This window comes from Leptopilina boulardi, unplaced genomic scaffold (assembly GCF_019393585.1).
Source record: "Leptopilina boulardi isolate dan_hultmark-lab unplaced genomic scaffold, ZJU_Lbou_2.1 LbouV2_262, whole genome shotgun sequence".
In the NCBI taxonomy this organism is placed as follows: domain Eukaryota; kingdom Metazoa; phylum Arthropoda; class Insecta; order Hymenoptera; family Figitidae; genus Leptopilina; species Leptopilina boulardi.
Window position 1 is genome coordinate 303,076 of NW_026137821.1, and position 26,789 is coordinate 329,864.

The following is a 26,789-nucleotide window of genomic DNA, read 5'->3' on the forward strand; positions in this document are numbered from 1 at the left end:
TCCTACAGCAACGGGATCATATCTTCCTATGTTTCTGTTACTGGTTGACGATTCCATTAAAACCAAAAATCCTCTACAATAATCCTGACGGATTTACCAATTAATTAAACCTTAGTTTTATCATTATTTCCTGATTCTATCAGAATCTAATTTGTGGTTGAGGGGATCTGGTGTTTGAATTTAAATCTTCCCGCCTCCTTTGGTCCTAGCTAAACCTTTCCTTTCCAGCCTCCCTGCCTCTATGAAGCTAGGTACGCATTGTGCCGCTTACGCATGCGCTTTAAAACACTAAACGGAACAATTAACTGCTGAACATTATAACCTATACTGTAGTATTTGGAGCATTTATATGAAGATTAATGTGATTTAGTAACAAAATTTTACAAAGTGAATTGAATTGTCCTGAATATTTCGAAGCCACAACATCCCTACCGATCTTTGGAAAGGTAGAAGAAGAAGAAGCAGAAGAATTCTTACTGTATATTACTTTCGACATTTTACTTTTGTTGTTTATCGTTATTCCTTGTCAGTGATTCATGTTTGTCAGTTAGAAGATTACTCTTATATATTCGAATTTATTAATACAGATATACTATTAATACGACATAAGATATAGAGTGAAAGAACTAAATGATGAGTGGATAATAGACAAATTATTATGGGTAAGTATATTATAGATATTTTTACAAACTACTTTTTAAATATTTCCTTCACAGATTGCTAAGTTACGATGTCTCCTAAATCAAGTTCTACATCATATCGTCAAGAGTACGAAAATGAATTTGAGTGGGTTAAAAAATATCCTACATTTAAAAATAAAGCAATATGTGTATGGTGTAAAAAAGATTTGGACCTTTCATCAATGGGAAAGTCTGCTCTTAAAAGTCACCAATCGAAATCGAGAACACATATTTCACAGGTTGAAAACAGAAAAAAATGTCTTCAGCTAAATATGATTATTAAAAACCCTCAATCTAAGTTTAATCAAGACCTTACTCAAGAGACAGTAGCAGCAGTTAATATAATAGGTGTACTTTTCTTTTCAATTTTTTTGTTCGAATGTAGAGAGTATATTTTTACAAAATATTGTCAAGGTGATATTTTTTCAGATTCTTGGAAATGTTATGAATCACACATCATTTCGAAGTGCAGCTAGTTCTGCTTCCATGTTTCAAATTATGTTTCCGGATAGCGTAATTACTGTAAATTAAAATTGCAAAGAACAAAATTAGCATATAGCATTGTATACGGTATAGCTCCATATCTCACGCAGTGTCTGCAAAATTTGTTGGAAAAATGTAACCAAATAGTAGTCGGATTTGACGAATATTTCAGAAAACGTTAAAAAAATAATCCAACTTTCAATGGACGGCTGAAATGTTAATTTGAGACTTCAGTCTGATTTATCTCAACATATTAAGGAAAAGGATGAAAACAAGGATCTTTTGGAATTAGGTACTTGCAGATTACACACACTTCACGGATCTTTGAAGACTTACATAAAATTAGTTAACTGGATTGTAGTACAATTTTTACGTTCTGCCTACAATCTGTTCAAAAGTGTACCAGCACGCAGAACCGACTATTCAAATTATACAAAAAGCAGTATTTTTCCAAGCAAATTTTGTGATACTCGGTGGGTTGAAAGTGCTTCAGTTGCAGAAACAGCTCAAAGTATTTTACCTCAACTGACTGAGTATGTAAAGTGTGCGATCAAAGAAAAAAAAGCTCCAAAAAAGGAGAGTTTCGAAATTGTATCAGAAGCTTTAAAGGATCCATTTCTTGTACCTAAATTAACTTTTTTCCGTTCATTATCTTTAATTTTAGAACCTTTTCTTTTGCACTTTCAATCTAAATCGCCGTTGGTTTACTCCATTTTGATCCGCTGTGTGAAAAACGAAGTCATTTTAAAAGCTGAAATATTTAAATACTGATAAGAAAAGAATGAATTCTTGTCTTAAGATTTTGGTCGAAAAAAAAGCTGAAGAAGATTTTGAAAATGTCTCTGAAATAATGAGGATTGTGCTCCTTCTTTCGCATCACAGAAAAAACCTTGTTTCATTTTTGATGCAAATCAAAATGAGCCAATGCTAAACGACATAGACAGTGGCGCCACCAACCTGGTTCATTTTTGTTGCACATCAAAATGAGCCGCCTACACGGCTCATTCTGAGTTAAGTTTTTTTCTGTGATGGTAATGTGGCTTTTCAGTTAATAAAGAATGCTTAATTGAAAATCAACAAAAAGAAAGTCTTGTAGCGATCAGAAAAGTTTACGATGCAGTTAAGGAAGCAGGTAATATAGAGTCATTCGATCTATAAAAAAACTTAATCCATCATTTTCGAGTTGCACATTCAGTTTACCAAAATAATCTAAAAAGAAAACGCGAAGAAGAAGAGTCTGCACTCGCAGCAGAAGAAAGAGAAAACGCATTGCTAAAGAAAAAAAAGAGTTGAAGGCCAAGCGGATAAAATTTTGAGCAGAAGCACAGAAAGAAGTTGATTTAATTGACAAGGAGATTGATTCTTTAGGAAAATAATCATACCATTTTCAGCATCAAAATTTCTTTTAAGATAGTTTCATAAAGACTGATTGCCATAAAAATTTGTGTTTAAATATTTTAAATATGAATAATATATTAAATATTATATTTAATGCGCAGATTTGAGCTTTACAAGTATATATATTAATAAGTAAAATAATATAAACTGTTATACAGTTCACTTACTGGGAGTTCTTTTTTAAAAAAATTTATTGTACTCGATGTTTTGTGATATGACGATTGGAGAATAAGAAATAGTATTTACATTCCTAAAATTTAAAATGTATTTCTTAAAGACTGAAAAATATTTTCTGAAGTATATTATTTTTTGTTTAAATATTTCCCATTTTTACACGTTTTCCCTAAATTGAAAAATATTTATTAAAATGTCTACTATACTTAATAAAATTTGTTACATATTTTATTTCAATGTAGTTCATAAAACTTAAATTTGATAAATTTTCATAGAGTGTTTTTAGTGATCATTATTTTATACAATTGCATATTACATAAACATAATAGATTTGTGTAAAGAAAAAATGTATTTTAAAACCGGGAGAAATCTCTAATTTCTACCGGGAGAAAACCGGGAGTCAAAATTTCTAAAAATAGTGGCCACCCTGCATTAGTTAAAAAATAAATTTTTTGCAACATATGTTATCAGGGTTCTTTCTAATAAGTACAACGTTACCGCTTTGGAGTGGGATTTACCAGGAGATAAACTAGTAATCGCCGATTCAGCTGGATATGTTCAACTGTGGGTTTTTAAAGACCATGTTTTAAATGAATGGGTTCCTATTGGTTCTACTTATTTTCCCGGAGAACACATTTTAGGCGCCGCATGGTTTCACAATGGCAAAAAGGTATTTTACCTCTTTACTTTATTAAAATTTTCAACCTTACAGTAATTAAAAATTGTTTTGTCGTTTATATTATATTTGATAAAAATGTCTCTTTCAGAATATTCTTTTATTTAAAATTTTGATTCTTACCTTTTATTTACCAACAAGTTGGAAGTAATGTTTATTAATAATGTCGAGAACCTTAATCGTTTATAATAATTCTAAAACAATATTTTTCATTAAATTTAAAAAATTTTATGAAAGGAATGATTAGAAAGTAGGTACGTTTTAGTAATTTCTGATAAATCAAATACAATTCTTTGGGGGAAATTTATTAAAGTTTTAAAAATAAATTGATCAGAATGCTGAATATGGGGATATATTTGTCTCACTGATAACTTTTGTCAAAGAAACTAGAAAAGTTTATTATAGTTACCATATAACTGTGGTAAATATTTTATTTTTAACAATAGTTATCAGTGGCACAGATGTAGCCTCAAATTACTCGTCACCATAGAAAATTCTTACAAGGAAAAGTTTTTCAGTGTATGAAATATTAAAGTTTTTGACATTAAACATTTTCAGACTGGTCTCATAGTCGAGAAAAAAGATAGTCTGCAGTACAGTGAGAAATTCAATCATTTACTCTTCGCACCTTCGGTGAGACAGTTCGGTGGCAGAGCTGCGGAAGGAGTTATAGTTGTGTCCACTACTGGAATGGTTGGCGCTGTAATGATTACAAAAGATATTCAGAATCCAGTATCATTTGCCACCGAAAGTCTTGGAAGTATTCGCCAACGTATAATGGCAGTTGACATCTGTTATGGAAAAAGTAAGTTACGTAATAATAAATTTAACCGCTTTTGACTTCAAAAATTAAAATATTTTTATTTTTTAAATTCTCACGACCCATAAATTTATTCAACTTTATGAAAAAATGTATACTGCAATAAATACTAAGTTAACGATTTTGTAATTACAATAATAAAAAAGTATGTTTGTGGCAAGATTAACAACAAAATTACAAATGACTACTCGGGGATTTTCGGGGTCCCTGATTACGAATCCGATTTCAGTTTTTTCAAAATTGAAAATGGCGGATCCAATATGTCGGACAACTTTTTTAAATGTTGGTCCAAATTGCCTGAGAATTAAACAACTATGATCAAATGCCTAATGCAGAAATGAAGTTGTTCGACATTTTGAATTTTGTAAAACTGAAATCGTATTCGTAATCAGCGACCCTGAAAACCTCTATATGCGATTCATTAAAAACTCGATGGATATAATAACCCCTGGAATGGCATAAGAAACCCGTTAATGATATTTAAATTATTACTAAAACTAATAAAACACGTGAGACCGAGAGAAATTTATAAACATTTTTCTTACCTAGACGGTCATTTTGTCGTGGCTGTAAGTAGTGGAAACATTGGACATCCTATTAGATGCTACAGAGTTCTTGTGCGCAAAACTGATGAAAAATGTGTAATATCCTCTCTAGCTTTGCCTAGTTTTTTTCTGCAAGATGGTGCACCTAAGGATAACTTCTGTAAGTTGCTAATTTAAAAATATTCGAAAATAGCGACAACATTTTTTTAATAATAAACTATGTAGCTGAATTGGAAATTCTTTGTATTTTCTCCATTTAGCAACTACAGTGATGCGTTTGAAGTTTGTAGTACGTGAAGCACCTGACACTCTAGTTGTGGCAGCAAATACCGAAAACAGCGGTTTCGTTGAACTGTGGGAATTGAGAGAAAAATCACAACCAGTTCATAATTTGTTTCAACTAAAAACGCTCGATCCCTATAAGACTGTGGTATCTATTTTTTAATAAAATTAACTTTATTCACCTGATTCTATTACTTATTTAATGGCTGAATAATAAGATTTGCTTTAAATTTTGATTGTGAATTTTTGTTACGTTAAAAAAACTAGGTTTGGCAACATCAAGCACATTACAAAAGTCATTCTCCTATTACTGCAATCGCAACTAGCAAACTTTCAATTTCGACGTCACTTCCGCCTTCAAGTTATATTTTTGTTGCTTTGGCTGATTCGTCCATTCGTTGCTTAAATCATGAATCTCTGAAAGAACTAACTGTTTCGTCTGTAAACATGGCTCGCTATCAAGACGAACCGAGTAATAAATATTTGAAGACGAATGTGTCCATTTCACACATTGATATTTCATGGCTTGGCTGCGTACTTACTACTTGTGATACTCATGGAAACTTATATTTATACAAATTGCTACCTGAAGGTATGAATTTATATTTATGGATTGGTAAAAAGTCTTATTTTTGCTTGGATTATTTTTTTATAAAAAGTAATTTTATTATTGAGTCATTCCATCAATTATTTTGACTGCAGTAGTTGTCGGCTAATTTTAAAAAATTATAATACTTTGCAGGAATTAATTTAAAGATATCAGAATCACGAAATAAAAAGAATTAAAAATTTTTTTTATTATAAACTATGAATTTAGGGGAAGGTGGGTGAATTAGAGACCCTTAAGGAAAATGATTAAAAAAAACCAATTTATTCTAATAATAAAATATTGTTTTGGTCCTTTTTTTAATCCTTTTGTTATTTATCTTTAATTATAATTAATTAGAAATTCAGAAAAAAAAGTAAATTTGCAAAAAAAAAATTTTTTCTAAAAAATTGCATTTCTCACAATATCCCACTTGTGGGGCTCTTATCTGAAATTCTAATAAAATGATATAATTTCTATTTTCTTTAAATATTTCTTTATTTTGTCAATAGTTCTCAACATATGAACATTTAACAAAGTATTTAAGACAAAAAAAGACTTACAGCTTCTTTAGTTTTAAAATATCCAATAATAACACATTTTATACAATAAAATACAAATATGGACTTTTAGCAATTAAATATGCAACAATATCAAATTTTATAAATGAATCTTTTTCAATTTTCAAAGAAATAAGAAAAGCCATATCGAGGTAGCGAGACTCTACTGGCTGACTCAATTTTCCCATTGCCTACTCCAAAAAATTTTCACAGGTTAAAACCGTTAAAAATTATGTCTGCTTTGTTGCAAAAAAAAGTAAAAAAATGCTTAAAATTCAAAATAATATTCAAACGAAGCTAAAGGTTTTACTGGATCAATTTGATTTTTCTGATAAAAGTGTTCCTGATGTGATATATTTTGCCTGCAATTTATCTGTGGATAAGGCACTAAATTATAAAAAACGGTTTGATGTTCCTGATGAAGAAAAGAACGCGTTCTTTCTTTTATTGATGTAAATATACTAATATATTACATTAATATATTACTTTGTTTTGTTCTACATGGTGAATTTATAGATTGACGACGACTCTTTTCGTAACTATCGACACGAACACAAACATACTCCATGCATCATTGACAGAACCACAACAATATTTTATAATAAATAAAAAAAATTATTAAAATTGTTTTCATTTCGTGATTCTGATTCTCAATATTGCTAATGTTTGAATAAATCAAGATTATTATAAGGTAAAAAATGAATTTTTAGGCCCCACTGTGTCATTAAATCACGCGTGCGTTTTATTAGAGTATTGTTTACTTACTGGTTTCGATTGGATGGATTTGCTTTTCTGCCTAAGACCGGCTATGATCGAAACACTCTGCGAGCGATTGGATGCCTCCTATAATAGGCAACCACCAGCTATACAACAGTATTATTACATACAATTTTTATGTATTAAAATTTCACTCTACAGGCAAGTAAAGTTAATTGTTTGCAATAAAAATGTTTTTGATGTAAAATAAAACATGAATTATATTTTTATGATCCACAGAATGCTCGCAAATGGACAAGATAAGGCGGCTGATTTATCTTCTTTACTGATGATAAATTCAATATCAGCAGCATTCAAGTCGTTACTTAGGCCATCAGAACTTATTTCTCAGGACAAGGGCCCTGCAGAAAGTTTAGCAGTGGTAATTAATGATGCTATTGCTGATGTGGACAAGGTTTGTGAATTAACAGTTGTAATGTAATTTTATGTAAAAATTGTTTTAATAAGAGGAATAAAAAAAATACTTGAATAATTTTGATTTTACACAGATATTGCTGCATCTGGATCCTAAGGAATTTACGGTAGAACCCAGTACTCTTCAGTCATTACAACAGTTAATTCAGTGGGTTGCTGATTTAGCGCTGAATTTACTAGTTCGACTTCCCGAACAACGTATGCAAACAAAGACTACTGGAGTAAGTTTCCTGCTAAGAATTTATATTTTTCACTGAGATTATTTGACAAAATCAATGAAAAGTACCGTTTCTGTTTTATTTATTTTAATTTTATTGCAGTATGAACTATTGAGAGATCATAAGGCTTTAAATACAGTTCGCGAATTATTAGTAATTATTCGCATATGGGGCTTACTACGTTCATCGTGTTTGCCTGTCTTTCTAAGGAGTGTTGACAATTTGGATGTTTTGGCATTACTGTTTCGTCTCTTGTCAAAACTTGTTCCTCCCAACGGTAATGGAGAATCTCAACAAATCGATGATGGCTTAATAGGTAAGTTAGTATTTATTTAGTCATTTCCTGACTTCTTTTTACTTTTTTGCCTCAAAAAAATAGAAATTTCATTAAAATTATTGTAAATACTAATTGAGTCTCCATTAACACTAGAACTACCGAAGATCTTGCATACCTAGAACTACCACCCGGGACGTTTTGTCCCATGATTCATTTATGTTTTTCTTATTAATATTTACAAGTTAGAAAAATAAAATGATACATGATTTTAATTGGTTTTTTTGTGTAGATTACGAACTTGAAGTCGGAAATACTCCAGCATTTTAATTTTTCACTAAAAAATAGGTTTGAGTGATAAAAAACGGCCTTTTTTATGTTAACTTTAGAGCAATATAGAAAATTATCCCGAAAAGTTACAAACTTTTGGTAGGCCTTGAAATAATAAATAAACCTTCAACAATAAATTATGTATATGGAAAACCCAAAACTTTAACTAATATTTTGCCAAAAACTATTTTTTGATAAGCGCGTTTCACCAGCAGTTTTGTACACTAACCGTCCGCTGCGCTGCTTCCCATGTAGATTTGTATCAAAAACGCTTGTCTTGTAAATATTAATATAGGCAATTACAATACAAAATAACCATAATTCCACATATATTATCATTGTTTATACTTTCTAATAACTGTACACAATGATTATTTTTCAATTTTGTAATAATAATTGTTTTTAACAATATTAATTAACTAATTATGTCGGTAGTTCTAGGTATGCCGGTTCAGATCTAAGGTTGTAATAATGATAAAAATCTGAAATTTTGTATACTGATTAAACTCAACAAAAAAATAAAAGTCAGAAAATTTCAGCCCTCTAGCTAGTCATTAACGTAAGATACACTAGAACAAACATGCGCGCTTGGACAATTTTTACAGTCGGTAGTTCTAGTGTTAACCATAGAATAGGAAAGTCAATTTTTCCAACTGTAAATAACACTTTCGGGTCCTAAACAATTTTGTCATTCTTATGAAATTTGAATAAGTCATAAATATATTTTTAATAACAGGAAAGCTGTTATTTGAAGACTCTAAAACAATTTAAAACAAATATTCTACAAAAAATATAATTCCTGAATAAGCATTTACTTGTTTTTCTTCTAAATTGGTGCACTTCTTTTTTTCAGATGAATGTTGTTTGCTGCCGAATCAAATACTTGTGCCACAGTTACACCAGCCTAATAACATTATCGAAATTGCGTCACCTTCACTATCTTATCAAAACTTTCCTCTTCAGGTAGGGTTTTTATTTTTTATTACTTTGACAAAAATTGTTAAATATAGTTTTAAATACGTTGTCAATCGGATTTTTTCTTTAAGAATTGCAAAATGAAACATATTTCCTCAATTTTTTTTATAAATTATTCTTTTTGGGCAATATTATACATAAGGCAAAAATTTCTCAAGTTATTCAACTTTTTGACAAAATAATGTCAATAACTTTTTAGAATATCATTTTTTTTTGTAATTTAAAGATCAGATTCTGAAAGAGCGATTGAAAAGCCATAAATAAAATTACTTCTAAAATTTTTTTAATATGCAAAATCATAGAGGACGATGGCCTTACAAATTTTTTTAAAAAACTTGTCCTAGGCGTTAAAGGGTTAAAAAAATTTCTTAGCCGTCTGTAAAAGTGCACTAATCTTCTCATAGAATACCAAATCTAATTTAAATAATGTCTTATTATTATATTTTGATGAAACTGTCGTGAACTCGTTTATGGTAAGCAGGAAATTCATAAATTCCAATTTGTCGATCTCAGTTATATAAATATTTCTTGGGAGAATTGCATTTGTTTGTTCTATAATAATATTTGCCAGATAACTTGCTTAATAATTAGTATCATATGAAATTTTTACAATTAGTGTTATTTATTTGTTATGTATGTATATTTACTTTTGATTTTTAATATTAGTTGGAATACGGAATGGAACCCGATATGTTATTATTCGTTCCTGAGCTAAGTCCAGTTGAAGGATGCGTGCAAAGTGGACAGACTGTTGATATAATAAGGCATCTTTACCTTGGAAAGAAACCTCTTTTTGAAAAGCAGTGCACAAGGTAAACTAACATTAAGTAACTCTTAATTTTTCCAACATTTTATTGTTTTATGTTATTTTGGGTAACTCCTGCAAGAAAAGCGTCACTTTACTTTAATGTAAATGCAGTACAAAGTTGTTGATTTCTGCACTTTTAGACACTTTTCTGCATTCAAATCAATACTTTGTTGGACTTTCTCAGCTTTATTCAGATATTATTTCCATATTATTTTCTGAGTAATTTGCACCTAAGATGAAAAAAATCGGTAGAGAGATTTTCGAATAAAGTCAATTTTTGTGTATTTTTAACTTTTTATAGTAGGGGAGAGTCCCCTGTTATGCAGCACTTGTCATTTTGTTCGTGTTTCTTTATCTATTTATATGAAACTTATGTCTACTTTTGGTCACGTTATAAGAATGTTTTTGAGCAAACACCAATCCGCCAAATATTGTTTAACCTTTTGTGAGCACTATGTGAAAAAAACGCTTCAATGATTTTTCCCGTTTTATAACAAACTGATTCTTTTACTTGTTTATCAAGCAAAACTAACGAGGTTAAAAAATATTTACAAAATGTAGAAACTCAACTTTAGTCCTATACTTCATGATGCAAAATAAATTTTTGAAAAAAATAATTGAATCGAAAAAAATTATGAGGTCATTTGCAAAATTGTCCCAGACCCGGTTATGCAGCACCCCAAATAATTTTTTTTTTTTTTGTAGTTTTATGATCAAATATTGACTTTAATTTTATATTTAAGTAATTTAAAAAGCATCTGATTGAATGTTACGGATATAAAAGTAATAATCAAATTATTAAAATAACGTCAATATAGAGAATTTCATGTCTAATTTTATGTGCCTTTAAAGCTTTATATAATATTAAACACTTATAAAATATAAATTTATAAAATCTGTAAATGTTAAAGGCTTTTATACTAATTAAATAATATAAAAATTTACATTTATATTTGCATTTCTTCATATTTTTACATTTTTGGAAGTGCACAACAGGGGTCATATTTTATTTGGTCCGAAAACACAACTTTTTGAAATTCTTTCATAATTCTTCTGTTTTAAAATAAAAAAATCTTGTTTCTTAAACAAAAGTTAGGTATTTACTCTAGCTTTAAAATGGAACCTCAACAATCAAAATTTGATCATCAAATTTTGGTTTTTTTCCTTGTTGCAATTTTGCTGAATCTAAAAAAACACATTTTCGAAGTGTGGCATCACTTAAATTCACCTGTAGGAAAATCAGCTAGTCCAAATATAATAAATAATATACCGTTGGAAACGTCATTAAATTACCTTTTGAGCCGTTGGTCGTAGAATAAAATCCAATAAAAATTGACCGACTTATATTTGATCAAAGTTCAAATTTCATGCAAATTTTGATGATTTTTAGATACTTGTCTAACTTCTGCTAATTTTTTCTAATTCAAACAATAAAAAAAGTTCATGTTTTAAATTTTTTATCGATAGTCTATTTTACTACGAAAATGTTGAGCTCAAGTAAAGCACAATCGGACGAAAAATAAAAATTCTATACTAGGTTCAATGAACAAAACAATTTTTTCATTTTTAGTAACCTCTCAAGTGATTCTTTGATAAAACTTTAAATATTTTTTAGTATCATGTGACATGGTCCACAAATTTATTCTACTTTGTAAAAAAATGTTTTGTGCAATAAATCAATACCAATTTCATAATCATTGAAATAAAAAAGAAAAACGTTTGCACACGGAGAAGAAAATCAAGCGAATGTAGTAGCGACAGTAACTATACTACTTTCGTGTGTGTGCTTTCTACGATATTTGCAGGGATCTATACTCTTTTGGTATAGGATCATGCAAATTGGGTATGTTTTTCTACGAATATCGTAGAAAGCGCACGCGCGAAAGTAGTATAGTTACTGTCGCTACTACATTCGCTTGATTTTTTTCTCCGTGCAGTGATATTTGCAGCAAAAATGCAAACTATAAAATAAAGTTGAGCTAAGGTTTTAAAAATCTCTAATTTAGAGTTTTTGGGTGGATAATTACGAGTCCAGGTGTCAGTTTTAAAAATTTTTAGATTTTGTCTGCCAAAAAAACGAATTTTTAATTTTTTGAATTTTCAAAAACTGAAACCTGGACTCGTAATCAGCCACTCCAAAAACCCTAGTTTAGATATTTTTAAAACCTTAGCTTAACTTTATTTTATAGTTCGCCTTTTTGCTGCAAATATCACCGCAAACGTTTGTTCTTTTTTAATATTATCATTACGAAATTGGACGAGTGACAGTGAATCTCTGCAGGAGCCTCTTAAAAAATGAATTTGCAGTGTTCAATGTAACTCGCAACAGAATCATGTAAAACATAAAAAAAAATTCTTTTGTTAAACGAGATGTTTTTCAAGGTAACTACGGGAGGATTTTTTTTTTATTTTTCGCAGCACTTAAAAAAAAGCTCCCGCAGATGACTGGGGAAGTAACGGGGAAGCACTGACCTTAAAAAAGTCATTTCGAGAAAAACGTCATTTTAAATTTTGAAAATTTTTAAATCTGACTTTAGATTTATAATCAGCGACCCCAAAAACATATATACAACGGACACTTGAATGCTCATAAATTCGTTAATTTTTCTTCGATCGATTTAAAATTTTCATACAATATTCTTGAAATATTATACATTCATTTAAAAAAAACAAAAATAATGCAAAAAAAAATTAAATAACATAACCCCCCCTTAAAAGTTTACTAAAAATGAACAGGTTGTTTAGTTCACTAAATCTAGAGTTGAATTTTTATTTTTCATCCGATTGTGCTCTATTAGGGCTCAAAATTTTTGTAATAAAATAGACTATCGATAAAAAATTTAAAACATGAACTTTTTCTATTGGATTGATAAAAATTAGGTGAATTTGTACAAGTGTCTAAAAATCTTAAAAATTTGCATAAAGAACTGTGATACGTCTGTCAATTTTTTTTGGATTTTATTACATGATCCACGGTTCGAAAGGTAATTCAATTACATTTTCAATGGTATATTATTTACTATATTTGTACTAGCCGATTTTCCTACAGGTGAGTTAAAGTGACGCCACACCTCGAAAATGAATAATTAACAGATTTATCAAAACTGCACAAAGGAAAAAAATTGAAAATATGTTTTTCTTCCTCCTTATGTTCCCCTTTCCTATCCATTTTCATGGAATAATCATACGTGCCAATAATTTTTTTGAATAGAAAGAATTTTTATATGTTTTTTTAATAATAGTTTTATTTTGTGGCATAGATGTGGAGGCAAAGCACAAGTTTACAATATGACGAGGACGGCTGCCATAAGAGCTTGGGACCAAAGATGGGCATGTTCCTGTAGATGTGGTGGTTTATGGCGCATACATAAAAATAAAATTTAAAAAGTACATTTTTCTCATTATAGCTATTGTTTTTTTCTATTCACCAATGTACATATTTATGCAAATATTAATAATGTAAAATTGTTTTATTTATAAACATTTATATGACTCACTTCATTATATTTATTTCAAATTTATACAATAAAAAGACACTAAAATAATTTAGAAAATATAAATTTCTTTACATACATTAAGAAATGTAAAATATTGCGTGAAGTTTGAATTTTAAACTTATTTATAAAATGACAAAATTCAACAACGGTTAATTATAAAAAGAATTAATTTTAAAAAATTTTTCAGGGTCTTTTTTTACGGAACTCTAACAACTGTTAAATCATTCTTTTCTCCATACAACTAAACTTTAAAATTAAAATAGTAAAATAAATGCAACAAATTTTATTTTTAAGTAAATATACAATTAACATTTTAATTAATTTATATAAATTATTTAAATTAATCAAAAGTTGCTAAAAATAAGTCTCATATCAACATTTTGGATGAAATATAAATTGAGTGATTCATATAAATCATTTTTCTAAAATTAAATTAAAATTATTAATTAAATTAAATTAAAACTAAATTATAATTTATAGGGAAATAATAACTAATGTTCTTTTCGAAAGATAAATAATTTTACAAATAATATTCTATATTTATTTCCAAACTATTGGTACAAATTAATTGTTATTCAGAATATTTTGAAATATTTTTTTAGGGCAAAACATGAAACTCATGGCTGATAAATTAAAAAAAAATGAGTAGGTTTTTACAAATTAAATAGAAGAATATTTTTCGCATATATTTAGAAAAATTCTGTGTTATAAGATTTTTTCTAGAAGAGGTTTCACTTTTAAGAAACTGCAATCTTTCTTTCATTTCAATCGAATGAATCGGCACACTTTTTACAAACATTTAGAATATTTTTCTTTACTTACAAACAGAAGTAGCGGAACCATTTTTCGTCTCTCTCATTTATTAAAAGATTTAAATTTATTTAAGTAAGAGTAAGGAAGACACGCATAAATAATTGACTGTTCGCAACCTGCATTCATCTTGCTAAATCTAATTTACTTAAATTTATATCTTTTAATAATATTAACATGCAAACAACTTTTATGCCATAATTCAAAATTTCGTTTTAGAAAGAAAAATAACTTTAAAATTATAATGGTCTAGAGGAAATCAGTGACTCTCTCCTTTCTTTCCTGCAACTCGTTTAAATTCGCCCATGTTAGTAGTATTGATTGGTGTTCCAATAATGGCTAAATGATCGATTTGAGTCGTTTCTGAACCGCTTTGATTGTCCTTTACGAAAATCTGCAGGTTCTGCACATTTTGGAATTTTACGTAACGCAGTTGAACAGGATTGCCTTCTTCCACTTCTTTCATTGTAAATCTGAAATTTTAATTTAATTCAATTATAAAAAATTGCATTACAAACCAGTTCACTTTGTGGAGACAATAAATTAATAACATAAATAACAAAATTCATCTCATTAACGCCTAAAATTAGTGAAATTGAGAATTACATTGAAGGTAGAATTTTAATTTTTTTAAGTATCTCTAAGCATTTAAATAAGTCAATCAATACTTTACTCATCGAGTAAACTACAAAAAGTGACTGTTGGATTTATTTCAATAAATAAAAATAAATAAAAAGTAAAAATGTATGCAACGCTTTTAAAAAATTAGTAATTATAAAAAATTTACAAAAACCGTTGCCGAGTTATAGTACTGATGATTTTCCTTTAGGAGTACGATTTATATTTTTTTTCATGAACAATTTGCTTCCTCAGAGATTAAAGTCAATTAAAATTAATAATATTTCCATCATAATTAATTAATTATGAATTTTGAAAATCTGACATCAGATTAATAATCAGCGACCCCGAAAATCCCCAGATACCAAGTTTTATAAAATATTAATAATTTTGCTTCCTCGTGGAGGAAGCTTTGTAGTCCTTTTGTTTATAAAATTTTTAAAAATGGTGAAAACAAATTTTCCTCTATATAGAAACATGATATATGAGATCCTGCTCAATTGTCCGGATGTATGTATGTGTGGATCTTTTTTGTGAACCACGATATCTTTAACAGGTTTCAATGGATTTGGGTAAAATTTGTGAGGCTTAATTATCACATTAACCTCTCAAAAATGACGAGAGGATTTTTAAAAATACCCAAAAAAAAAATTTTATCATCTTTTTTCCAACAAATTTTTTTTAATTGAAAAAATTTTTAAATAGAAAAATTTAAGGTGGTATATAATAAAATCGTCCTCTTTACGTCGAGACGAATCGATTGATATATATAAAGTATAGATTTAATTTAAATTTTAAGAATTAATGAAAATTGAAAAAACAAAAATTCATATTTTAGCTAAAAAAAATTATGTTTATTTAAATTCAAGTTAATACATAAAATAGTTGTATTTCTTGCATTAAAACGAATCGATTCTACACCCAAAATTAATTAAAATTTTCTTAGTTTTTCAAAAAATTTAAGAAATTTAAAACAGTTTTTAACTCAAAATGTTTTAAATCAATCAATTGAATTGGAGAAATTCATTGCTTCCTCCACGAGGAAGCAAATTTTTTGTTCCACATAATGAGGAAACAAAATGTTTATGAAATAAACATAAAGTACCCTCTCCTTGTTCTTAAAGTTATGGGCAAAAAACGTTTTTTGAAAATTTTAAAATTAAAAAAAAATAGTTATACTTGATTAATCGCGGTCAAAATACTTCTATGACATGTTTCTCCAATGAGATCTACAATTTAAAAAAATCAAGTCAGTATCTTTTGTGCACAAAATCTTTAGAGCATAAATAACTGAATATTTATACAAAAAACTGTTCTTGAATATAATCACTGGAAATAAATATCTTCGAAATATGGCCAAAAATCGCACTTTAATTTTTTCCTCTATGAGGAAGCAAAAAATAAAACAAAACTCTAAAAGTTTAACAAGTCTGTTCCAGTTTAACCCATTTCGTTGAAGAAATCAATCGAAGATCAGGAAAAATATCATTAGGCAGTAGTGTATAAATTTAAAAGTAAAGTTCTTTTTTTAATTTTGTGGTTTTGTATGGTCTAAAACAATCCTTATATTATGTGAGAAAAATTTCGGCGCGTACAGTAAATTTCAGTGCGTAAAGTAATATTTCAGTGCGTAAAGTAAAATTCAGTGCGTAAAGTGAATCACTTTACACACCGTTTTAAAAAGAGCTTCTTTACACACACTTTTCGGTGTGTAAAATTTAACTTTAGAGGTTAGTATTGAAAAAAAATATATTAACGTGGAGAGAATTACATAACGCTCAAGTTTTCTTAGTAATATTTTATTTAATTTTCAGCAGGTTTTGCAAAAAAAAAAATAAAAACTGCAAAATCGTGACAACCTGAAATCAATAAATTTTTGAAACATATATCACTATATCTCCCTTTTTGTAAATGAAATTTTTTGTTACTTTGTGCTTAAATAAATTTTGAGTTGACGAAACCGTTGGATTTAACAAAATTCAAAATATTTTACTCCTTTATATTATTTTTTAATACAAAATGTTTTATTTTGGGCTTTTATTATTTCGCCAAGAAAAAGTAAGAGAGAAAGTTTTACCAACGAAAAACTTCCAGCGACAAAGTTGTTCCTTATGGTATGGAGAAGTTTTTCCTGAACTTTCAGATCGTTAAGTCAAAAACTGTAAAAATTATAAATATTTTTATTCGAGCATTCGTTACATGAAAAGTAACCTGTAAAATGAAATGTGAGCGAACAGAATAATGAACGAAGAGAAGTATTCACATAATGAAAATCAAAAAATAAGCGTCACAGAATTAGTTTTCAAATAATTTTGATTAAAAATTGTAAAAAATAATTAATGAGAAAACAATATTTAAAAATAAAAATGTCGAAATAGTAAAAGCAGTTTTTATTTTTTTTGCAAAACCTGCTGAAAATTAAATAAAATATTATTAAGAAAACTTGAGCGTTATGTAATTCTCTACACGTTAATTTTTTTTTCTCTTTTGAGACATTTTATTTTTCAGATAACTTTTCCGTTATCTCTCAACATTTTCAAAATGTACGGATTAAAAAAATTGGCATAAGATGTTCTTATGTATTTTTTAGTCCTCTTTCAGAATCTACTAGAAAATTTAACTTTTGACTTAAGGATAAAAAGTTATAATTGTTTTAAAAAAAAGACGAATTTTTATGGTTGTTTTCATTAAAACTATATTTTTGATTCGAAGTCGCGTCATGAAAAATTTGGAATGGCAAAATATCGCGTCCAAAATGTCTGCCAATTGAAAATGGACACCAAAATGTCTGAAATTAAATCTTGCAGTTCCACTATTAAAAGACTAGACAAACATCTACGAAATTTGTTACTCGGGCGTTTTCGAGTTTGCTGATTCCGAATTTGAATTCAGTTTTTCAAAATTCAAAATGTCGGACGAAAAAATAGTGCGACCGCCAAAATGACTGAAATTTAAAAAAGACTTTAATGGAAACTGTTAGCTGTGTGATAAATTTATTTTTAAATTATTTAAAACGTTTATTAGTTGTCGAAAATGTCGCCGTTGAGTTGCCCAATTATCAAATGTCATCAATAATGTTAATTTTATAATGAATTCAGTCATTTGCAATAGAAAATGAGCTTAGTATTTACTTTGTCTGTCATTTTAGTGACCGTACTATTTTTTCATCAACCATATTGGATCCGCCATTTTGAATTTTGAAAATCTGACTTCAAATTCGGAATCAGCAATCTCAAAAAACCCCCGAGTAACAAGTTTCATCGATATTTGTCTAGTCTTTTAATAGTGGGGCTGAAAGATTTAATTTCAGACATTTTGGAGAAGCCATTTTGAATTTTGAGAATATAAAAAGTTTTTTATAATCACGAAATGAAATGGCAGACATTTTTGACGCGATATTTTGTCATCCAAATTTTTCCAGACGCGACTTCGAATCAAAAATATAGTTTTAATGAAAAAAACCCAAAAAATTCGTCTTTTTTTTGTTTAAACGTTTTCATTTTTTTTAATTGACTTTAGAAAAACATCTAATTTCTTGGTACTTTGACCCATAAAAGTTGCTATACTTAATTTCCACGTGGATAAAAACACATTTTAACTAAGAAATTTTTGTACAGCTTACTTCAAAAACATTCCAGGCAGTTTTTTTTATTAAAAATTCTACATTCAATGTAATTCTAAATTTCAGTGATTATAGGCGTTAATAGATTAATAGGACACCTTGAGACACAATTTTCTAGCATTTTTTTTGAATGAACTACAAAAAAAAATTATCGAAAGAGTATATTTTATATAAAGAGTATAAAATTACTAAATTAGCGAAAGAGTTGATAAAAAATTCTGAAAAAATTTCATGAAGCTGGTCTTTAATGCATTTCCGGTCATGTTTGTCAACAAAATTCCCGAAAAAATAAAAAACTTTTTTTTATTAAAAAACTCTCAAAATTTCTGCGGCTACTAAATACTATGACTTTCCTTCCATTGTCTGCCAAGAAAACAAAAAATAAAAATATTTCTCCTACGCTACCAGTGAATTGTGATATTGCTCGGAAATTTCTTGTAACTCGAAAAGTGACTTAGGGTTCACAACACTTCCACAAATTATAATGAAAAGGAATTTTGAGGGAACATTACATTTTTATTTAAACTTCTTTTTGGCGCACCTTGTCTTGGACTACACAAATTAAATTATAAAAAAAGAACACTTACGTAATATCTTGAGTGCTGGTGTTGGAATCTGCCATATCAAAGTCAATTGTCCTAGGTTGATTAATAAACAACTTTACGATTTTGGGACCTTTGTCCGACGGAGCCTTAATTTTTAAAGAATGCACTTTAACAGCTTGCGTAAAAGTAAAAGACATGATAAGTTGTTCATCGCAGTCACTTTCCAAGTAGCCATCGTCTGCCGATAAACATTGAATTAAGGGATGCTCGTCAGATTCGTTTAAACACTCACACTGTGTCTTTACTATAAAACTGCTCAAGTCCATCTATAAAGCAAAACGTTGCAACTTATGACAGAATAACATTTTTCCCGAAAAACAAATAAACACAAGAAAAATATTTTGTTTATTCACAATTAAAATTAGGCCATCTCTTTAATAATGTCAACAAGGAGATTAAATAGTGAAAATGATTTTAATGTTATAAAATTAATTAACTTAAATATATATGTTTAATTTAAAATGTAGAATTTAAATTTTACAGATTTAAAGGATTTAATTCTTGGTCTTTTATTATTATTTGTTTTTTTATTTTTAATAATGTATTACATTTCTTCTTTGACCCCCTTCACCATACGTTCTATATAAAAAAAATTGATGTAATACAGCAAACTTTTATTCTTAAAAGGAAAAAACTATTCTTAGTAACGTGATAAGAGACCTTCCTCTTCAAAAAACATTGTTTTGAAAGTCTTAGAGGACTTCGAGGCTCTGGGGTTTTATCAAGTACTAATGTAGTGTTAGTAACGTCACTAATTATTGTGATAACAAAATTATTCTTAAAGTCGAGATACTGGATATTGGAAGTTTATATTTGAAATTGCAAAAGTATTAAATTTATAAAACATTTTGCAAATAATAAAACGTTTGGTAGGTACTTTTTAATACCCACTGCCTACTGTATAGACTTAAGAAAAGTTTAAAATGAGTTTAAAATGTCAGTAATATAAAAAACTTATACCTTAAGATTGTGGTATTCTTATTGGTATTGGCTAAACTTCAATACGCCATCTGGTGTTAACCTACTTCTGACAACCATTTACTTTTTTGTCTTTCTTTAATTAACACGATAGAAAGAGAAATAAAAACCAAAATGTCTGAAGAAGTAGGTAAAAGTCACTAGACTGTCAATTCCAAGTTTTTTAGAAAACTATTTCTCTTTTATTATAATTTTTTCCTTTAGGTATAAACGAGCATTTTGAAAAACGTTGATTTGTTTCTAAAATTAGAGAGTTTAAAAACCAGTTACGAGTGTTTTAAAGATATGTGACCTGGATCACAGATCTCTAACTTCAATCTGAAATTCGATTTTTAAAATTCGCTTGTAATTCATTATTATATTCAGGGGTTTTTGAGGTTGCTTCTTACGAATCTGACAGTAGTTTTTAAAAATTCAAAATAGCAAATCCAATGTCGGAAAAATTTAAAAAATTAATGCGATTCGCTTAAAATTTGTTACTAGTTTTTGGGAGCCTTTAATTAAGTAAGATCAAAATAAGGAGTGAGGACAAACAAAATTCCTAATAGTAGGGGAGCCCAATGTGTTTTATGGGATTAACTCAAGCGCGCAGATGAACACAGAGGGGGATACCTTGCATGTTGTTGAGTACCTCTTCCAAGTATTAACTCTTTTTATCAAGACGTGCGTTTAGGATAGTCCATCAGATTAGTAAAAAAAATCGATGGTTGGAGATATTGAAACGCATCAGATTAAGGTAAGGTGGATTAATTACTAGCTAAAAAATGTACATTTAAAAATCTGACGATTTGAGCGTAACGTAAGGGAGCGAGAGGGTTATAAATTTGCAAAAAAAATGTTGTCTTGACATTCTCGAGCGCGGTTAAATTTTTTTTTTAATTTGAAGGAAATAATACAAGAATCACGAATAAAATATAATCTAACGATTTCCAAAAGGTAAAGTAATGAAAATCGTCTATGGAGAGTAGAGCGCGAAACTGGAATACAACACGTATTCCCCACTCCGTACCTCACCTTCCTTTTCCCTATTTCTGACTCTCTCGCACAATCCCGATTCCTGAACTGCTTTCCGTCGCCATAACACCATTACAGCTGATCACAAAACAGCTGTCAGATTAACAATATTCCTCAAAATAATAGTCAGATTTTGGGCTATCATGACTGCAGCATCAAGCTAAACCATTTGTATAAAAATCTGACACGCTCAAGTATGGTGGTTTTTTTTGCATTTTCAAAAATTCGCTACGAGCTTGCGTCACTTCGGAAACGTCAGTCTTTTGAATGGGGGCATTTTTAGGGTTCATTTAACATTCTTCCTAAATATCTGACGCGCTCGAACAAGATTTTTTTTATATTTTGTATCCATCCGAATAGCCACCAGCACCACGCAAACCGCCAGATGAACATACCTTTGGTATCAGAGACACGTTGGAGTATCAAAACTATTAATATCGGACACGCTCAAGTATTTCCATGTAATTGTTTTTCTTAAATTTTTAAAAATTTGTATACGCATAACGCACCACTGAAAGGGAAAACTTTATAGAACCTTTTATTTTCCTGATCATCTAAACTACAAAATATCATCGTCCCGACGACGCTCGAGTAAATCCTTATTTAGCATCATGGGCTCCCCTACTATAAGTAGTTAGGTATTGAGTCTAATAAAATGTGCATAAAGTATATGAATTTAAGCTCTGTAAAATCACTGTAAAACGGACATATTAAATTCATTTTAAACTTAGCTTAATTTCACAGAATAAGCTTACGAATACGACATGAGCTTAATATGACATGTAAGCGTAAGAGGGGTACACCAGATGTAACTTTCGAAAAATCGATCTTTTTTGCATTTTCTTAAACTATGTGTTTTTAGAAGTGTGTCTGTAAATTTTTATGATGACCCAAGTAGCACGGAATATTGCTTGAATGTCAAGGTGATATCAAGCGAGAATATTCTTGTGACATTCAGGCGCAATCATAATGTCCGCTTCATGGGAACATTCCTGTGACATTCGCGTGATATTCGTATGATACCGAGGGAATATTCCTGTGAAATTCATGTAATATTGAGAAGATATTCCTGTGATATTGAAGAAATATTCCTCTGATATTGAGGGAATATCCCTGCGATATTGAAAGAATATTCCTGTTATTTATAAAATTCTAAAATGTTATTTGTTTTGATTGTTTTGAATATTTAAATAAAAAAATAAATAAATGTCTCCATGAAGCGGGCATTATGATATTGCCTGAATGTCACAGGAATGTTCCCACTTGATATCACCGTGACATTCAATCAATATTTCGTGTTACTTGGGGATCTGGTGAAAAATTGATTTTGAGGCGCGCAAGATAGCTACAGATCAGACGGCAGACACACCAAGCACCAAATACAATAGCAGTCCCCATTTTATCATCCACATCGTGAGAAAAGAATTGAAAGAATTGTTATATGGTCCAGGAATTGACAACTCATTGTAAAATCAAAAAAAATTCTTTTGAAAAAAAAGTTAAATCTTTAAATATATTTTTCTCAAAATGACATTTTTAAGGTCAACGATTTCTCGAACACCATTAATCCGATTTACTTAAAATTTATTATGCATTATTTACACATATATTTAAAAAAATCATGGTTTATTAAGAAAACATTCTTAAAAAAGGTAATGCCTAACTCTTGAACAACAAAATGATAAAAAAAATATTAAAAGAAATCTATTAATGTGGTTTTTGTTTTGAAGTCGGTAAAAATAAATTAAACCGTAGAAATAAATTGAAATCTATCGAGTATCTCCCTTTAAGAATGTATTCCAAAAATATAACACCGCGACAATAGACAGCATGCCAAAGATGTGAAGGTAGACATTGTCAGAAGAGCGTACATGTCCAGCAACGGATCCCTCGGTGTCGTCGGCATCGCCGTTTCCATAACATTCTTTGATTTTTGATTCTAGATCAATTTCATTAGCTCCTTGGCAAATTCCTACTCTAGTTCGATTTTTGAAGAAAATAAAAGTAGGCATTGCAGTGACACCCTGATTCATGGCAGTGTTAGGACACTTGTCAACGTCAATCTTTAAAAATATGGCATTTGGATACTTCACCGATAACCGATCGTAGATTGGAGCCATTCTTTGACATGGACCGCACCTAGAAAAAAAATATAAATAGATCATTTTACTATGTTTAACCTAAAGTCATTGCGGTCTTTTTTTATATAATTTTGATATGTTGTAGATGTAGAGGAGAGTGCTTAACAATGAGACATCTTTTCCCAAGTTTAAACTCTTTTCCAGACAAAGCATACATTCTATTAAAATTATATTGTGATTAAATAGAAAATTTTTAAGTTTTTAGAACTTGATACATTTTTCTTGTTTTGTTGATACCTGATCATTCAACCCAATTGACTCACTTCTAGTTTTTCTTGGAGTCAATTTACTTCTGAGAACACGCCCTAGTTTTCGTTTTCCGTGATATAAATAACATGCACATCTAAGATAATTTATTGGAAAAACCTCCGGGTGAACACGATAGCGATATTTTAAAAGTACCTACGTATTCGAGAGCCAAGGTTTGACGAATTTCCTTCGTGGAAAGAATGGTTGTTAAATGTCGCCAATGAAGATACAAAATTTTATTTTAAGTTTGCCGTAAAACCATGATATGTAGAAAATCATAAATTCATAATCATGAATCAAAGGGCCATCAACATTTTTTTTAACTTTTTTGAAAGATTTAAAGTATTTAATACATATCCAAGTCAAGAAGAAGCGGCGACTTTAACAACCCATTCTGATGATAATCTAGAAGTTGCAGCAACTAATTCTAGTAGCATAGATTTTAAATGAAATCGGAGAAAATAATTCTTTTAAAAATAACACTGGGTAACAAAAAAATGGCCATGTTGTGTTTATTTCAAAATTCCTGTGTTTATCGAATATTTGGGTGTCAATGAACAAAAAAATATAAAATAGTTATTTATGATACAAGTGCGTAAAGTGAGTGATTATACGAGTGTGACGTTTGCAGCACGAGTATAATCAGATTTACGCACGTGTATCATACAACATTTTTTGCAACATCCACCTCTAAAGTTAAGTACCTATTATGAGGAATTCCAACTCTCTATTAGAATATTTTCGATTGTATAGAATTAAATAAATCAATCGAAGATCAGGAAAAATATCATTAAGCAGGAGTGTATAAATTTAAAAGTAAAGTTCTTTTTTTAATTTTGTGGTTTTGTATGGTCTAAAACAATCCTTATATTATGTGAGGAAAATTTCGGTGCGTACAGTAAATTTCAGTGCGTAAAGTAATATTTCAGTGCGTAAAGTAAAATTCAGTGCGTAAAGTGAATCACTTTACACACCGTTTGAAAAAGAGCATCTTTACACACACTTTTCGGTGTGTAAAATTTAATTTTAGAGGTTAGTGTTGCAAAAAAAATTTAATTTATTCAGTTCCCTAAAAATGAGGGTTAAAGTGTCGAAAAATGACTTTTTGGGCACTTTTTGAAATACTATAAAATGAAAACGTGAGGGCATAGAAAGCTTTAATAGGGCTGAAAAGAAAGCTTAAACCTTCAACTTTAAAACCCAAAACTGAAATGTCATGTAATAATTGTTGGGAGCCAACATCAAATAAATAATATAATTGATCAAATATCTTATTATAATAGAAACCAATTATATTAATACATTAAAAATAATCAAAAGAAAATTGAAATATCAAAATTAAGTAAGAAAATATAAATTCATAAAATTGTAGTGTACAAACTGTCATTTAGTTGATTCAGTGCTGTTTCGTGATTATCAAAAGAAATTGTGTTTGTGATTAGCTAAATTTTGAGGTATGCTACAGTGCTAATACTTATTATAAAATTAGTATTTTAATAATTATTATAGATTAAAATAAAATAAATCTTAAATTAGTAAAATAAGCATGCATTAATAAAAATTAGAGATATTTTTTTTTATATATAGCCAAAAGAAAATTTTTTTTTAAATTTTTTTTCTATAGATGGCATTAATAATAAAAAAAAGTCAGGCGACGAGTACTGTGTACGATGGCGCAACAGAAGAGGCAGGTCCTCTAGCAATCTCTGCCAGCGACTACTATATAACAAATAGAGTTATAACAATTGAAGTAGCCAATATGGCTACACAAACAAAAAAAGAAGAAAATAGCAACAGAAAAAAAAATTTAATGAAAAGAAATAAACTAAAAAAAAATAAAATGTTAAAAATAAAAAAAAAACCATGAATTACTAAAATTGAAAAAGTTAACCTTAATGTACAACAATATCTGTTCTACAATAAAAAAAACAATAATGTAGAGGAGGAGGAACCTTTTTCTCTATTTGTAAAAATTAATGGGGTGATATATCCCAATATAATCCGCTTAACGGATTATAACGAATAAAAAATTTTTTTTTATATACTTTATTTTTTTTTATGATTATTATTTTTTTTGTCCTTTATTTTTTTTCAAGATGCAACAACAAAACATAAATGAACACGACATTGTAACAGAATATGAACAATATCCCGATATGGTCCTAAATAAAGAAAAGTATAAAATGAGAATAATAAACGCAATTAACCCATCTGCCATCAAAGCTAAATTAATGGATTGAGAGGAAACACAAATTGAAATGAAGAAGGAGATTTTCAACTTTTACAAAGACAAGGAAGACCAATATAGGATTACAAATTTAAACGATAGAATTTTGGCGGTCCCTATTATATACAAAAAAGAGTTAGAAATTTATGAAAAAGGTTATGTTATTTTAATAAATACCGGTATTTAAGATCTAGTGCTAGTATATAACATTGACGAGCATTTGCATACACATATAAAAAAAATAACATTTTTCATATAATATACAAATTTTTGACAATCCCTAAATTCACACTTAATATCGCATTAAGTGATATTTGTCCACCACGACGTGAAATTTGGGAGTCTGGATCAAATTCCAGATTCCAAGACTTTATAAAAAATATTGTGGTAGATTTCCATATAAAAAAATTTGTAAATCACCATTACGTGGGATGGGCAAAAATGAATCAATTATTCTCACCTGATGATTGGCTAGTGGAAAATGAACTAGCTATAATCAAACCAGACTCTTACGATTTATATATTAGTCACGAAGAGGTGGAAGAGGATTATGATGAGGACGAATTTGAGGATGTACCCATAAGAGCCCCAGGAGCATAATAGCTCAGTAGTGTAAACATCATAAATAAAATTTTTTTTTCTCTTTATAAGCGAATGAATTTATTCATAAACTAAGAAATTCAATCGTTTAGAGGGGCATTTTGGAGTCAAATTTTGTAAATTTTTCTTTAAAAAAAATTTTTTTTTCTCTTTTTTTGCCAATTGAAATTAATTTTTTTTTAAAAACAAATAAAATTCCTTTTATGTTAAAAGAATTCATTTGTTTAAGGGGGCATTGAAATGGTATTTTAATAGTCAAAAATTTTATTACAAAATAATTATAAATTATTTAAAAATTATAAATTAATAAATATTAAAAATAAAATTATACAAAGAAATGAAATTAAAACTAGATAAATTGAATTTCTGAAAATAATAGAAAGAGAGAGAAGATATCTATAGATAACACAATGAAAACATAAACAGGA

At 28.9% G+C, this 26,789-nt stretch overlaps 2 protein-coding genes across 2 annotated transcripts in view; one reads left to right on the forward strand and one right to left on the reverse strand.

Moving 5' to 3' along the window:
* LOC127281052 (mediator of RNA polymerase II transcription subunit 16) overlaps positions 1 to 13,545 on the forward strand; it is a 42,271-nt gene extending 28,726 nt beyond the window's left edge. Inside the window, exons 3-14 of the mRNA XM_051304541.1 lie at positions 3,207 to 3,405; positions 3,970 to 4,216; positions 4,781 to 4,936; positions 5,037 to 5,206; positions 5,326 to 5,650; positions 6,915 to 7,122; positions 7,201 to 7,375; positions 7,470 to 7,616; positions 7,716 to 7,929; positions 9,071 to 9,180; positions 9,859 to 10,004; positions 13,261 to 13,545. Coding sequence (XP_051160498.1) covers positions 3,207 to 3,405; positions 3,970 to 4,216; positions 4,781 to 4,936; positions 5,037 to 5,206; positions 5,326 to 5,650; positions 6,915 to 7,122; positions 7,201 to 7,375; positions 7,470 to 7,616; positions 7,716 to 7,929; positions 9,071 to 9,180; positions 9,859 to 10,004; positions 13,261 to 13,384 — 2,221 coding nt within the window. The 3' untranslated portion in view covers positions 13,385 to 13,545. The remainder of the gene's footprint in view (positions 1 to 3,206; positions 3,406 to 3,969; positions 4,217 to 4,780; positions 4,937 to 5,036; positions 5,207 to 5,325; positions 5,651 to 6,914; positions 7,123 to 7,200; positions 7,376 to 7,469; positions 7,617 to 7,715; positions 7,930 to 9,070; positions 9,181 to 9,858; positions 10,005 to 13,260) is intronic.
* A 467-nt stretch (positions 13,546 to 14,012) lies between these two features.
* Positions 14,013 to 26,789, reverse strand: part of LOC127281054 (thioredoxin-like protein 1) — a 31,698-nt gene continuing 18,921 nt past the window's right edge. The window contains exons 2-4 of the mRNA XM_051304543.1: positions 23,016 to 23,283; positions 19,135 to 19,418; positions 14,013 to 14,780 (exon numbers count right to left, since the gene is read on the reverse strand). Of these exons, the coding sequence (XP_051160500.1) occupies positions 14,567 to 14,780; positions 19,135 to 19,418; positions 23,016 to 23,283 (766 nt within the window). The 3' untranslated portion in view covers positions 14,013 to 14,566. The remainder of the gene's footprint in view (positions 14,781 to 19,134; positions 19,419 to 23,015; positions 23,284 to 26,789) is intronic.